The sequence below is a fragment of the Cebidichthys violaceus genome, unplaced genomic scaffold, assembly GCF_023349555.1.
Source record: "Cebidichthys violaceus isolate CVI_PGR_0920_01 unplaced genomic scaffold, fCebVio1.0.p SCAF_6, whole genome shotgun sequence".
NCBI lineage: Eukaryota > Metazoa > Chordata > Actinopteri > Perciformes > Stichaeidae > Cebidichthys > Cebidichthys violaceus.
The window spans coordinates 5,738,110-5,751,970 of record NW_027176816.1 but is presented as its reverse complement, the minus strand read 5'-3'; the positions used below and the strand labels follow the sequence as shown (position 1 = coordinate 5,751,970).

The window sequence follows — 13,861 nt, the reverse complement described above, 5'->3', positions numbered from 1 at the left end:
ACTAGTTCTTATCCGCTTAAACGCATTAATTACTCTTGTGTACTGTGTAGTCTTTAAAATAATCGTTTGGATTTTTCAGTCGTCTTGATTATCAGCCCTAACTTTTGAATTGTATTTGTGCATCACTTATTCATACCCTCACATTACCTATTTATACCGGCTAATACACATCAATGAAATGATCGTGAAGAGGAAATGATTTGACAAAATTGTTTTGGACTGTCTCCCTGCTGAAAGAAGTTTGCAGCGTGTATTCATTTTTATGGGATATTTTTTATTCTACAATTGATATAATGATCGGATTAATGTTGACATACGGATACATTTTAAATGTCGTAATTCAGAACTTTTATTGTAGGTCAATTAGTATTGCGGCTTTTCAGTTTCTAGGAATTCAACTTCAGATTCAAGCCCGGCGTTTCATCTTGTTTCATTTTTTTAATTACTCAGTGTACTAACTTTTATACTTTTAGAATAGGCGATGGCATTTTGATGTGCCGATCATTATTGTTATACAACTACACAGCATTAATACCGCAGCATGTGTCGAGCATGTGTCCATACAGGCCACAGGCCAGTGTGTTTAGACAAATATTTCCATAGCTGCGGTTGTTAATCTACCAAAAATGACACCAGTAGCTTTTCTTCATAGGGCACAAATACACTTGTATATACTTATTTTTGTTGTACTGTGTATCACATTCAAACTATTTTATTTAGATTTGCGTGAATGACTGGTTAATCCTTACAAAAATGTCAAAACACTGAATTTGAGGCTTTTATTGGTGGTCCAAATTGCAGAAAATGTATTATGGTGGTCGGTGTGAAAATTCAGCTCACCGGTGGGTTTTTTTTAAGTTGCAAAATATCTAGTTGCTGAAATCCAAATTCCTCTCATTCTCAAGTTTTATGGTTTTCTATAGAACAAAGGGATTTAGCGTTACTACAGCCATTCGGAGTTTTATGGTGGACGTAGAGAGGATTTTAGTGGTCAAATTCAAGTGCTGTGTCTGGACAGCTGTCTGCTTTCTTTGTACTTGGATGCAGGATGCATCATGTGAGACAACCTTTTGTCTGTAAGGGTAGTAAACAAGCTAATGCCAATGCCACCGCCACCTTTTTCACAAATACGACTGCAATGGAATCTTATTTCCAATGCTGAGGTCTGATAATGTTGCTTGTTCTTTCCCTAGCTGTTGGAAATCACCAAAGACACAAACTTTGTTTCCCATTATTTTTAAACAACACAGGTGTCCAGTAAGTGATTGTATTAGAACGATAGTGTTATTGGACTATTTGATACTAATTCTAAATTCTATTGCATCATTTAGGAAGTAGCCTGTGATCATAAACAATGGGCCATCATATTAATTTCTCCTTGTGATAGTATCAGTTAGTCTATAAAGATTCGAAGACGGCCCTCAACAGTATAATTAAAAGTTTACAATGACGCAGGAAAGAACACGCAGGCGCATCTTTTCTCCAAACCACTTGTTTATTACATTTTATTCTAAAAAGAAAAGAAAAAAAAGTACGAAGAGCATGTCTCTCTGTTTAACAGGTATCCACAGATGAATGTCGAAAATAAAATGATCACAGCAGCTTGGAACATCAGCTGGGACTTATTTAATTTAAGAGGGAAACGTCGGATACATTCATACCGTTGGGTCAATAGGCTCAGTCTGAGTGGCCTATAAGCAGCCGTTTACAAGACGACTAATTGTTGCTTTGCTTTGAAACGTATAGACACAAGCTGCAATACAAAACATTTAACTTGATCGAGTAGTGTGTCCAATGAGACCATATATCTCAAAATATCAATTTGAATATCTTTAGTGTAAGAGTTTCACACATTGCAGTGATTTTCCTGGAGGTTTTGTCAATGCACTCCAAAGTGAATAATGCTGAATCCAGCAATTTGAGTCGAGTAAAACATGTTTTAGAGTTTGTGTTTATGTCATCAGGTCACATTTTGCCAGTGGAGGAGATGCAATGTCCCAGGGCTTCACTGGTTGTATTCCTGCAGGAACTCCAGTAGCTTGGCTCTTAAAATGCGCAGTTGTCCTCCATGGACTCTGATCCAAAGTCAAAGGGATTAATGAGAGTGGGCTGATTAATTTAGCTTGCACAGTCAACGTGCATGCTGTGTATCCTACATTGCCTAACTGTTGGTTCAACTTCATTTTACAACATTATTATAGCCGTACACCATCTAGTGTATTAAGGTTTTTATTTTAGTGAAAACATGAATACAATTGATGACAAATTAATATGTTGCACAATTTTAGCGGACCATCTACGTCTCTGTTTAATAATCCTGTTTGCAGCAGACTCGTCTAGCCACTATTAAATAATAAAAGGAAGATTTTTAAAAATGATACAACCCTTATGAGAAGATCTGCTGCATATTCACAGACAACGGTGTAAAATGTCCTGGGGAGTCTCAGAGATTTGTAGAATGGCACAAGCCATTCACTGTGAAGTGTCAAACTTTTTGTAAATAGTAAAACGATTATTAGACTCGTTGGATTGCTTTTTAACAGCGTTGCAACTTATTTGGGCTACATTGACGTCATCTACAGACCGATCCTACTTTCTTATTCCAGATTGTGTACTGTGTGTAACAGTGTTATTCATAATAATTCCTCATTCTATGATTAACATATTCAAATGACCAGTAGTTCAACCGTTTCTGATATGTATATATTAATTCTCATTTGATTATGATAAGAATAATTAATAAGAATAATAATTGGATAATTGTAATAATACAAATATTTCCTGTTCAATTCAATAACACTATGAAATACATGTCTCTGAGTGTGCTCTGTAGTTTGTGCTATCCCGGTTTAAGGAGCTGTAGCTGTGTAGCTAGCCTACCAACAGCCCATAAACATAAACACACACAGCACATATCTCTCTAATTGTCATAAGCCAGCAAGCAGGAATCTGTTACTGGTTTTCTTAGTGCGCCTGTGGTGTTTGAAAATTATTCGTTTGAACCTTCTCGATCTTACCTAAGCCAACCACTCCTACACATCCAACTCTTCCAAATTGATATATGACAATATCTACTTTCGATCACGTGTCTGCGGGGCGACTTAGACGGATTGCGCGTCATCTCGCCTTCCCAAATTTTCCCCTTCTGCTGCAGCTCGTATCCAAAACATCTATCTATAGTTCGGAGTACGAGAGAGAGAAAGATGTTTAACTCGGTGAATCTGGGCAACTTCTGCTCCCAGACGCGCAAAGACCGGACATCCGAGTTTGGGGACAGGACAGGCTGCGCGTCCAACATCTACCTCCCCAGCTGCACCTACTACGTCCCCGAGTTTTCTGCCGTCTCCTCGTTTCTTCCACAGGCCCCGTCCCGGCAAATCAGCTACCCTTATTCCACAAATCTGTCTCAAGTACAGCCGGTACGGGAAGTTTCATACGGCTTGGACCCTGCTAGTAAATGGCACCACAGAAGCAATTATGCATCGTGCTACTCGGGAGAGGATCTGGTGCATAGGGACTGTCTTCCACCATCCACCATGACAGAAATGCTTATGAAGAACGAGAGTGTGTACAGCCACCACCATCACCATCACACTCATCCGGGCTCCAATCACCCCTCCACAGGTTTTTACTCCGGCGTGGGTAAAAACAGCGTCCTTCCGCAAGGTTTCGACCGCTTTTTCGAGACTGCATACTGCAGCAGCACGGACAATCAGTCAGACAGTTGTTTACAAAAGGGCGAGGGGGGAAAGCTGGAAAGCGACTCCCAGCAGCAGCAGCAGCAGCCCATAGCCTCTGTACCCGGAGCTCCGGAGCAGGAAAAAGACCCAGAAGATGAGGGGGAGCATACAAATTCAGGCTCGTGCACTTCTTCCTCCGCAACAACCAAGGACGGCACCGCCAACAAGAGCAGCCACTCGAGTAGGTATACCGAAGCTGTAAAATGGGGGAAGGTTAAGGGGACTAGCCCGGTGTTTTGTCGGTCAGATTTTATGTGGAGTTTTATAAGCATTCAAAGGATTTTATTATAACCCTACAAAGCTCTTTCTTGCAACGAGAAGAATTTTTACGATGGGAAAGCGCTTTGAAAAAAAGGGGATGTTATACACAGACGCCTCTATGGTGAGAGTCTGTGAATTTTTTTAAGAGAGAGCTATTGTGACAAATGTTAACTTTGATCATGAACTTGCGTTGGGCATTTTAAGGGATTTTCTCGTCGGGCTGTCGAGAGTAAAAACCAATTGGGCAGAACATTGCTTTTGGCGTCTTGTGAATTTTCTTTTAGCACCGGGTTTGCCCGCAAAGGACATGCTGCACAGATTATTACACACTTTACGGTTAAATGCGTTCCTATCTATCTAGATATCAAGACGTCTATATTAAAGATATCTATCCATCTAATGAGATATTAGAACCGTTTCCTCCATTAACAAATAGGCAGTAAATTAATCGGTGGCAGAGAATCGAGTGTTTTGCATCGTCCATAGTCTATATGAGGAGAATGCATAGGTCTGCAATTTATGCTATTTCCTCAGTAGCTACTGAAAAAAAGGTGAAGTCTAAATCCTTTTCCTTTAGCATCACCTCTCTGTAGATGATTTGAATGCAAGCTGGCATTACTGATAACTTGAATGACCAGCATTAAGTAAAGTGATGCTTGATTTAAAGTGCCTAAATTGATGTTTAGCCTCATGTACATTGCATTAGCCCAGCCAGGCTGCAGACACAAGCTAACTGAGGCTGCCCCTCTTCCTCCCAGAAAACAATAAAAGAAATCTATTTCCCCAGTCACCTGTTTGATAAGAAGTTATAGGGCCACAGAGGTCTGCATAGGACGCTGCAAACATGAGCGATGCATTGCAACTCACTGCCAAAAGATTGTGTAAATTGTTAGTTTAGCTCCATAGGAATGTGACGCACATAATGCGGTTAGATACTTTTGTTGTTGTATATTTATAACAGATAAACACGTACTTAGAGCCTGTAAGTTGATATTATTTCCTCCAAGTGATTCGGATATTTAACACGCTTTATGCCATGGATGGTTGAATTGATAGCCTCGGCCACTTTGCTTGATGAATGTTGACTGATATGTTATCATTACTAATGCCACTGACACTGAATTCTTAGTATCTGGTCCTATGGTCACCTCAGCACTACGCTTTTTTTTGTCTCTTTTTTTGTAGATATTATTATTATTATTGTCAATACTCGTGAGGTTGTTTCTATTTGCCGTGAAACTGAATTTATTTAAATTTTATTTTATTTATTTTTTTCTTCAGCCACTCCGCGCACACGGAAGAAGAGGTGCCCATATTCCAAGTTTCAGATTCGGGAGCTGGAACGGGAATTCTTCTTCAATGTTTACATCAACAAAGAGAAAAGGCTTCAGCTTTCGCGAATGTTAAACCTCACCGACCGCCAGGTTAAAATTTGGTTTCAGAATAGAAGAATGAAAGAGAAGAAGCTGAGCAGAGATCGCCTCCAGTACTTCTCTGGGAACCCCCTATTGTGAACAGGAGCAGAAAGTGTCACCATCTTGGTCAGTGACATTAAGGCCTACTCTTATCTCATTGAGTTGTAATCGTGGGCATAACCATTTTCTAAAGGAGCCCATGTCGCCAACGGTACAATGTTAAAGTGGACAGTGGCCTGCATGGGATAATGTCGCCATTTTCTTATTGCCCCACGGGCGGCGGTGAATTTCTAGCTGGTCCCCAGTAAGGCCTACATGGTTAGAATAATCATTTATACCTATGCTGTTCTTGAATATGTCTCTATTTATCACGATTCTCCATTGTGTTTATTCTATTGTTCATATAGACATATTTGTTGTTAAAATAGGCTATCAAATGTAAAGAAAACAGTTTGAATCCTTATTGCGCAGACAACGTTTAGCTCTTTCCCGTCCCTCTGGTCTATGTATATAGTATATCATGATCTAATTATTTCTCGACCAGAGAATGGACAAAGTAAGGCAAATCTCTTGGCTACATTTTTCGCCATTGAGAACTGTGACGTCCAATCTGTGAAAGTATATCCCCTTGAGTAGCCTATGCAATGTGCATTCGTGACTGTAAATAGGCGTATATGTTGAATTTCCTTTACCCTGTCCCTGCTGCTATCTTTCAGTACACTGCCCATACAAATTAAACAGCTTTAACGCCAACTCTCATTAAATTATTTGCTTAAAACATTGGTGCTTTGGATTCCAGAGAGTATGAACAGATTGTTGGCCTGTGTATCGTTAATATAATACATATGAAATAAACACAAACGTATAGGCAAAACTCAATGACTTTGTGCTTTTTCTGCTACCATTATCACAATTACCATTACTGATTTGCATCTATTCTTGACAGCTGCACTGTTTGCTGCTTTTGCTGGGTTGTGAGTCAGAGCGTTTTGGAAATAGCAACTGCCTAAAAATGTGTGTATAACCTAGAAGTGTTGGCCTACTAACATGAGCACACTTTTAACTTGTTAATTGCCAGTTCATGCTGATACACACGTGGTGGATTTGGTAGCGGTTGTGAAACTAAGGAATAGTGTCGGCGGGTCTACACTTGCCAGTTTTTCGTCTATTTTCAGATTACACCACTCTGAAAGATCATGTTTAAATTTTAGCAAGCATGTTAAACGAAGATAGAGCCCAGATCTTACAAATGTAGAGAAAGAGAGTAGAATGATAACCTCTTTTAGTGCCCACTAAATGGAATCGCACTCTTGTAGTCTAGACACTGCCATAAAGACAGAGGCACTAAATGGCTATTTTTTTCTCTTAATTGCACCGTCTGTTCAGGGGGGAATGGCGTTCACTTCCGCAGTAAATAGTAAACAAGCAAGACTGGATGTCCGAAAGGGGCGAAACAAACTCACCAAGAGATTTCGACATGAACTCGGTCTGTTTAGTCTGTAACGTCAAACCAAACCCCAACCCCCTCTGCCCACAACCGCAATGTCCACCTCTCTTCTAATCTGAATACCCTGTTGGAAAATCTCAGCAAATACAGTTTTTTTTCCAGAGATTTTTCTAGACATTTTAGTTACTTTTAGCTTTTTATTTTTTGAAAATCTGGCCTGTGAAAGACCTCGTGGAATTCTAACGTTTAGCTGCTCAGATTCACCCAAGCATTTTAATTAATAGTCTTATTTGTCTGAGCTGACCCCAAACCTCAGCCTATTTCAACACATCAGTTATTAATAAATTATTTTGACTAATGGACCACATGAGTTATAGCAAGAGATAGCTAGGGGAAAAGAAATTATAATTGGCATTCTCTTTTTTTTCAAAATGTGTGTGTGTGTGTGTGTGTGTGTGTGTGTGTGTGTGTGTGTGTGTGTGTGAGTGTGTGTGAGAGAGAGAGGTGTGTGTGTGTGTGTGTGTGTGTGTGTGTGTGTGTGTGTGTGTGTGTGTGAGTGTGTGTGAGAGAGAGAGGTGTGTGTGTGTGTGTGTGTGTGTGTGTGTGTGTGTGTGTGTGTGTGGTGTGTGTGTGTGTATTGAGCATAGGTCTGTACGTGTATTTCGAATGTGTGTTCCCGAACATATGTGCATGATGATTGCACATGTGCATTAACTACAATTTATAATTAAATGTAGTCTTTGAACTTCAATAATGTCAAGGCCTTCACCTTTAACCTGCTGCAATAAAGTGGAATCAAGGAGACACTTTAGCCCGGAAATGTGTGTAGCGGCGGAATGGGCCAATGAGAGTGAGTGGGAACAGAAAATGGAATGTGTAAAGAGACCAACTTTGACCCCTCGCATTAAACTACAGCAGGTAACGTTGCCAGCTTAAGCACGGCCAGTAAATACACTTTATTGTCCTTGTTAAATGTATACATGTTCACGCGTGAGACGTTTTAAACCATGTTGGTATAAACTGTAGAGATTTTTCTATTCTCTAAAGTAAAAAAAAAAAAATAACATGTTGTGTGTGGCTGTCGCAGTGTGCATCTCGTAATGGATGGTTATGTAAGTGCAAACATGACGGTTTGTGCGTGGGTGTGTTGAGTTGAGTCAGTCCAGCCTTTGATTCCTGACTTTAGATGTGACTCCTGCTCAGACTGCTGTGCATGGTTGAAATAGATTTTACAGTGCAGTTTAGTACTAGGTTCTGTATTTACTCCTGAGTGTTTATTTAATGTTAGGTCCGATTTGGTTTCTTTTGGGTTAGGATTAAGGTTTTGGTCCGGGTTATATTATTTTAATGTAATTCGCATGATATGCACATTTTACTGCGTGTATTATCAAATACCTGGGAGTTATCTTCTCTACAGGAATTGAAATCAGGCTCAATCTGCATATGTCAGTGTAATATCTGACAAAAGAAAGGCGACACACACTAGCGGAGATCAAGGCTATAGGAGCCCCTCTTTCGCCACACCCACCAACCTTGGCCCTGGGACGGTGACGTGTGTAATTTGTAGGTTTCCAACACACAACGTCACTAACGGAGAGAGCTGCGCTGCAGAGGCTTCTGCAAATGTTGTCTATCAACCACACGGGGGCCAGGAGTCTCCCGGCCTCTGCTCTATTTTGTTTCCTCAACGGGATCTTGAAAACGTTTCCTGAGATGGATGCCTCGGTGACATCAGAATAGTATTATTAGTCGTAGATAGGCTGCATTCTCGTTTGTAATGTGCTGTGGGACAGAAGTACAGTCCACTGTGCTGGAATGCAGCTCCTGCCATGTGTCAGCCTGGCTTGGGTGTTGTGGTGAAGGAAAATGGCGGTGTGTTTTATGTAGATGAGGCAAGCCAGGAGGGAGAAGATATAGACTGGTGCCATAACAATGTTAAAAGGAAAATTGATTAATTCAGCTCCATAAAATCTGAGGAATTGTTTTAAAGAATCTAATTTTTCGATCTGATGCTGCAAACTATCAATAATACTTGATTTTATTTTTGAAATAAAACTAGGCTATAAACAAATAATCCAGGGGAGAGTGTATATATAGAAGCGTGAGTGTGTGAGTGTATTATACTGTAAATTGAAAGTTGTGAGATAATTCCCATTGGCCCACAAATAACTAAAATTGTAAAGCAGCATAAGGAATTACAGCGCAGGTGTATTTACAATTTTACATTAAAACGAGAAAAAATATCTTGCCAATAATATTAACAGCTTTGAAAATATATATGCCTATCTATAAAAAGAAGCTGGATAAAATACAGAACGCAGTATATTTAGAAAAAAAATCTGCAAAGGTCAATACTGTTTTTGTAGCTTTCCCAAATATATTGTTGGGATATAAGGAACGTGTTTTTAACTATGATGTAAATATGGGAGTATTCCTGTTTCTCTGCACATACTAATCACGGGGTTATAGGCTATTGAATGGTGTTATACTACAGTGTACCACTCACATCTCAGCACCTTTTCCTGTTCTATATAGGGCCATAAAACAGTTCGACGCTGTAAAACGAACTCCTGCTATTGCTGCAACCAAATAACTCTCAACACGCTTGAATTTACATTAGTGCATTTGCACGGTGCTATTAATTTATCGTTGCCACCAAGTTTGGTGTGACAGTTATTTATAGAAAGTTTTAAGTCAGATATGGCGGCTGGTATGATTTTGGAGTGCTCGTCGGTGGCAATAATGTAATAGTTCTACCGCTGTACTTTGATCGCGGTTACCACTCTGGTTTTTAATTGAGAACTTACATGATTCTGGCACCATAAATTTGCTGTTGCGCACGGAGTGGACAGCAGCATGAAAGAGGACACAAAGCAGAACCTCCTCACGTCCAACTGGAAAGATATTTCAAAGTCGCTGCCAGAAGCAAATTAGTTGTGTCGCCCCAGTGGCTCCTGATAAGTCCAATAAGGAAACCAGTTACTTTGCCTTCTGTCCTGCAGCATTCAACACCCATACCTGTTTGCAATATAATAACAGCCCCTAGGTTTGAAATCAATTGGACGCCAATTTAGTGGCGAAAGTGCTGACTGTAGTTTAGACAAGTGTAAATACCGTGTTAAGATACAGTTGGAGTCCACTTCGTGTGTGCGTGTGTGTGTGTGTGTGTGTGTGTGTGTGTGTGTGCGTGCGTGTGAGATTGTGTGTGTGTTTTGTATTTGTGTAAAGCCCAGGGTAGTTTACACGTTGGTGAGCACTGTGTGTTCAAGTGTGTGGGAGAATATTATTGAAAGTTTAATGGTCTCCAACACAGTTTACAGCATGTAGCCGTTACACGTTTTTTTAAAAAGTGATTAAAAAAAACAACTCAAATTATGCATGTAAAACCGACCTCACTGCAAACTGAGTACATTACTTGAAACTGACCAAAGCGATACAGTAGGTTCTAAACCTGGGCAGAAATAACATTTCAAAATGCGTAACAATATCTTTTTGGAAAACAAGGTTGCGTTCGTGTTTCCATGAGTGAAATAAACAACAAATAGCAGCAGAGTGCGTAATTGGTTATGGGAGCAGAAAGTTACATGCTCAAGGCTTTTCTTAATTTTTGAATCGCCGTTTTGTTTTTATTTCTCATGCTATACAAATGAAGGGATAATAAGCCCATTCAACTCTATTATATATTCTGTAATTCACTCTTGGGTCTGTAGCATCAAATCGGTTTATTTTCTCACAAACTGTTTACTTCTCTCACTTCTGCGAAAGATATCATACGAACACTGAGCCATAACACGGTGTAAACCCGATACACAACCTCTTGTGATTGTTGCAGGCTAACATTTTTCATCATGTGCAATGATAATGTCCATTCAATACAACACCGGCAGTACTGTCGAATCACAAACTCATGTCTGTGGCGTCATAATGCATATTTACACACACACTTCTGCGTCTCATTTGAAAAGGAATCACTCTTTAGAGCTCAGTGCTCCTTGAAAAGTTGTAATTTGTTTGTGCATGACTTTTTTGTTCTGGTCTGAGTTGGAGGTAGCCTGCAGGCTCGCTGTGAATGTGTCATAAAGCAGTTTTTTTGTGTCAGCGGTGTGAGTTTGTGAGGTGGGCTACATTAGGTGTGGTTATTAATGTGTCCCTACATGAAGCAGAAGGTGTGTGGATTACAGAAAGATGGAGTGGGGTAAGACTATCCTTAATAATCCTTTACTCCAGGATTTTCCTGTTCATCGGTGAAAAACGTCATTCAAAATGTAAAATGATCAAGAACTACATAAAACTTTTACCTTAAGGGCTCACAGTTTATAGTTTATATTATGAGCTTTATAAGGATTTCATGAGCCCAATATGTTCTCCACACTCGTAAGACCACGCTATCCGTCCCTGTATCATCAATTAATATAAAAATCACAAAAACTGAAGAGGCAAGTCTTTCATCTGTAGCTATATGATTGTTCCTATTTTTTTTTATAAATGTGGGGAATGTTGGGAATGTGGAGTGACCACAAAGACGCTGTTTTGGTTATTTTGAATATTTATTTTATTCAGTGTATCACGCAAATAAATGTCCTGTCTCGTCTTGACACATCACTGTACACATGCAAATGCAGACAAATATTCAAATACAGACCTTTCTAATACAGCTATCTTGCCCTTGCCTTTGAAAATGATTCTGAACTGAAAACACAGACGGACAGGCGCGCTTGCACATCTCGCACAAACCAAAGAGGACGCAAGGACCGTATAACATGGCGAATAATTTCAACGAACGAATTTTAAAGGCTTGCCATCACCATCGACATTAGGAGTTTTGTTTGTTAGAGATCTGTTAGTAATCCAATCTAAAATGCAGATGAGACATCATTTTGTAGCAGCTCTAAAACTATATAGCCTATGTGTAGGCCTATAGCACATACGCATTTTGCATTACCGCAGCAATTACTGAACATTTTGTGGCCATTTTCAAATGGGCAATTATAGAAATTATACATCTAGAAAATATGAAATTAATTTTACAATCATCATGCTGTTTTTTGAAATTGTGGAACCCAGTGTTTTTTTTAACTGAAGCAAGAATGAGAATGTGAGCTTTCTGGAGCAACGTGTTTGCAGTATTTGTGACAACTGCGGGTTTGTTAGGAACTGATGTCCGAAGGTTTAGCCAACTGACTGAAGCACAGAAAACGCAGGCCTGACACGAAACAACACGGAACGAAGACAACAGTGCATTTCCACTTGATTCACACTCATACGGAGTGAGAATAAAAATGTGGGCTAAATTTGGTTAGAAACTAAGTTTAATTTGCAAAGTTTTCACTTACTGAAACACATTATCAATGTACCCTGTGTCTATAGTTGGTAGATATCACAATGACGTTAGTGTTCTCGTGTGTTTGAATGGAGAGGTTTTAAATAGGTTTAGTAACTATGACGAGTTTAACTCATTTTGTGTTATTCATGTTTCATTCTAAATAGCATTGCTGGTTTCGGCTGCAGCAGAGTATGCTGCTACTACTGACTAATATATATAAATGAACGTTTTCACCTGATCAAGACACATTTAAACAAATCATGACATCTGAATCGTTTTGAGGAGAGTGAATTGAGACTAATCAACATTTTGTTTTATAAAAGAACGTCTCTCTGCATAAATAGTCCTTTTGTTGAGAGGACCACACTTAATTCACACACCAGCTATTCTGACCCACATGCTTAGAATAAAAACATTAACAAAAACGCCAAGTAAGACATAACATATCGAAAGCACCTGTGAAGCAACAAGAAACATCCTGAAAACAGGATTGTGTGTCACAATAGCTCAGGTATGCAATGAATTATTTATTAGGCTGTAAGATGTTTTGTGTCCACGGTTAAGAGATAAAAGAAACATGCTTGAAGTATTTCTGTATGGGTTACCATTTTACACGCCAATATAATACATCTCCTTGTAGGCCTACCATCCACTAGCGAACAAATTCCATCGTTAAGTTAATATTTATGTTGCTCATTTCAAGAAGAGAACTAGTTTAACAGTCAAACGCGGTTTTATACATTAGCCCAAATTAACTAGGCTAATTGGTCTAAAAATATCTAATATGTTTGCTTTTGGAAGAATTGTGGTGTAATTCAGTTGGAGTGGTGAAGTAATTTCTAGAAAAATGAAAATGAATAATCTGAGGTTTCAAATTAAAGACCTGACCGGGGCATAAGGTTTTCGTAATTACTCTATGAACTGTGTTACTGTAAATCTGCATTTCGGAAGATATCACACAATGTTAAGTTTAGTAGGTCAAATGCATAAGTGAATGTTTTCATTTCTAGCCTACTTCACAAGGTCAAGGGGTAAATCCTGGTCTACAATTTTTTTTTACAATTTTTTTTTTTCCAGTTTAAAATTCTTAAAGAAGTTTGCATCTCTCTTCAGATTTTCTTTTGGATAACACACCTGCGTACAGCTTACCTCGCCAAATCGGTGGCAACAACAAAGCAATTCGACGAAAACAAACAAAAAGAACACACAAAATGAACTCTGTCTTATGGCAACTCCTCGATTTCTTCTCCTCCACAGCGCTGGCGCCAGGACGAAAGGAAATCACACGTTGACTAAATTAATTTTCTTTCAAACATCTGAAGTTGCGGACTAAAACCGATTCGAAATACTCAAAAGCCACGTAGTAAGTGCCTAAAAAAAGGCTGCTGCAGCCGCCGCCCTTTGTTCTCCCTGGTGTGGGCCTGCTGTCGTAACCAGCGTTCGATCGCTAGGTGGCGCTCTTGCTCCACCAAAAAGCCCCCAGGTTCCCCAACTTGACCGCGCTGACGTCACGTCAGTCTGGAGCATCAAGGCCACTTCCACGCTGCTATTGGTCTGAAAATCACATGACATGTCTCCCAGCATTCATAATTATGTTACTGATATTTTTGCACCCCCTCCAAAAGATGTCAGCATCCTACTGTCCTTATTCTCCTGGAGAAATCCCGTAGTTCAG

The 13,861-nt window shown here is 39.5% G+C and overlaps 1 protein-coding gene across 1 annotated transcript; it reads left to right on the top strand.

Moving 5' to 3' along the window:
• Positions 1–3,061: 3,061 nt before the first annotated feature.
• Positions 3,062–5,515, top strand: hoxc11a (homeobox C11a). Its single transcript, XM_068733108.1, is given in 3 exon segments — positions 3,062–3,189; positions 3,191–3,921; positions 5,283–5,515. Coding segments are annotated over 3 exon segments (1,092 nt in total).
• Positions 5,516–13,861: the final 8,346 nt, after the last annotated feature.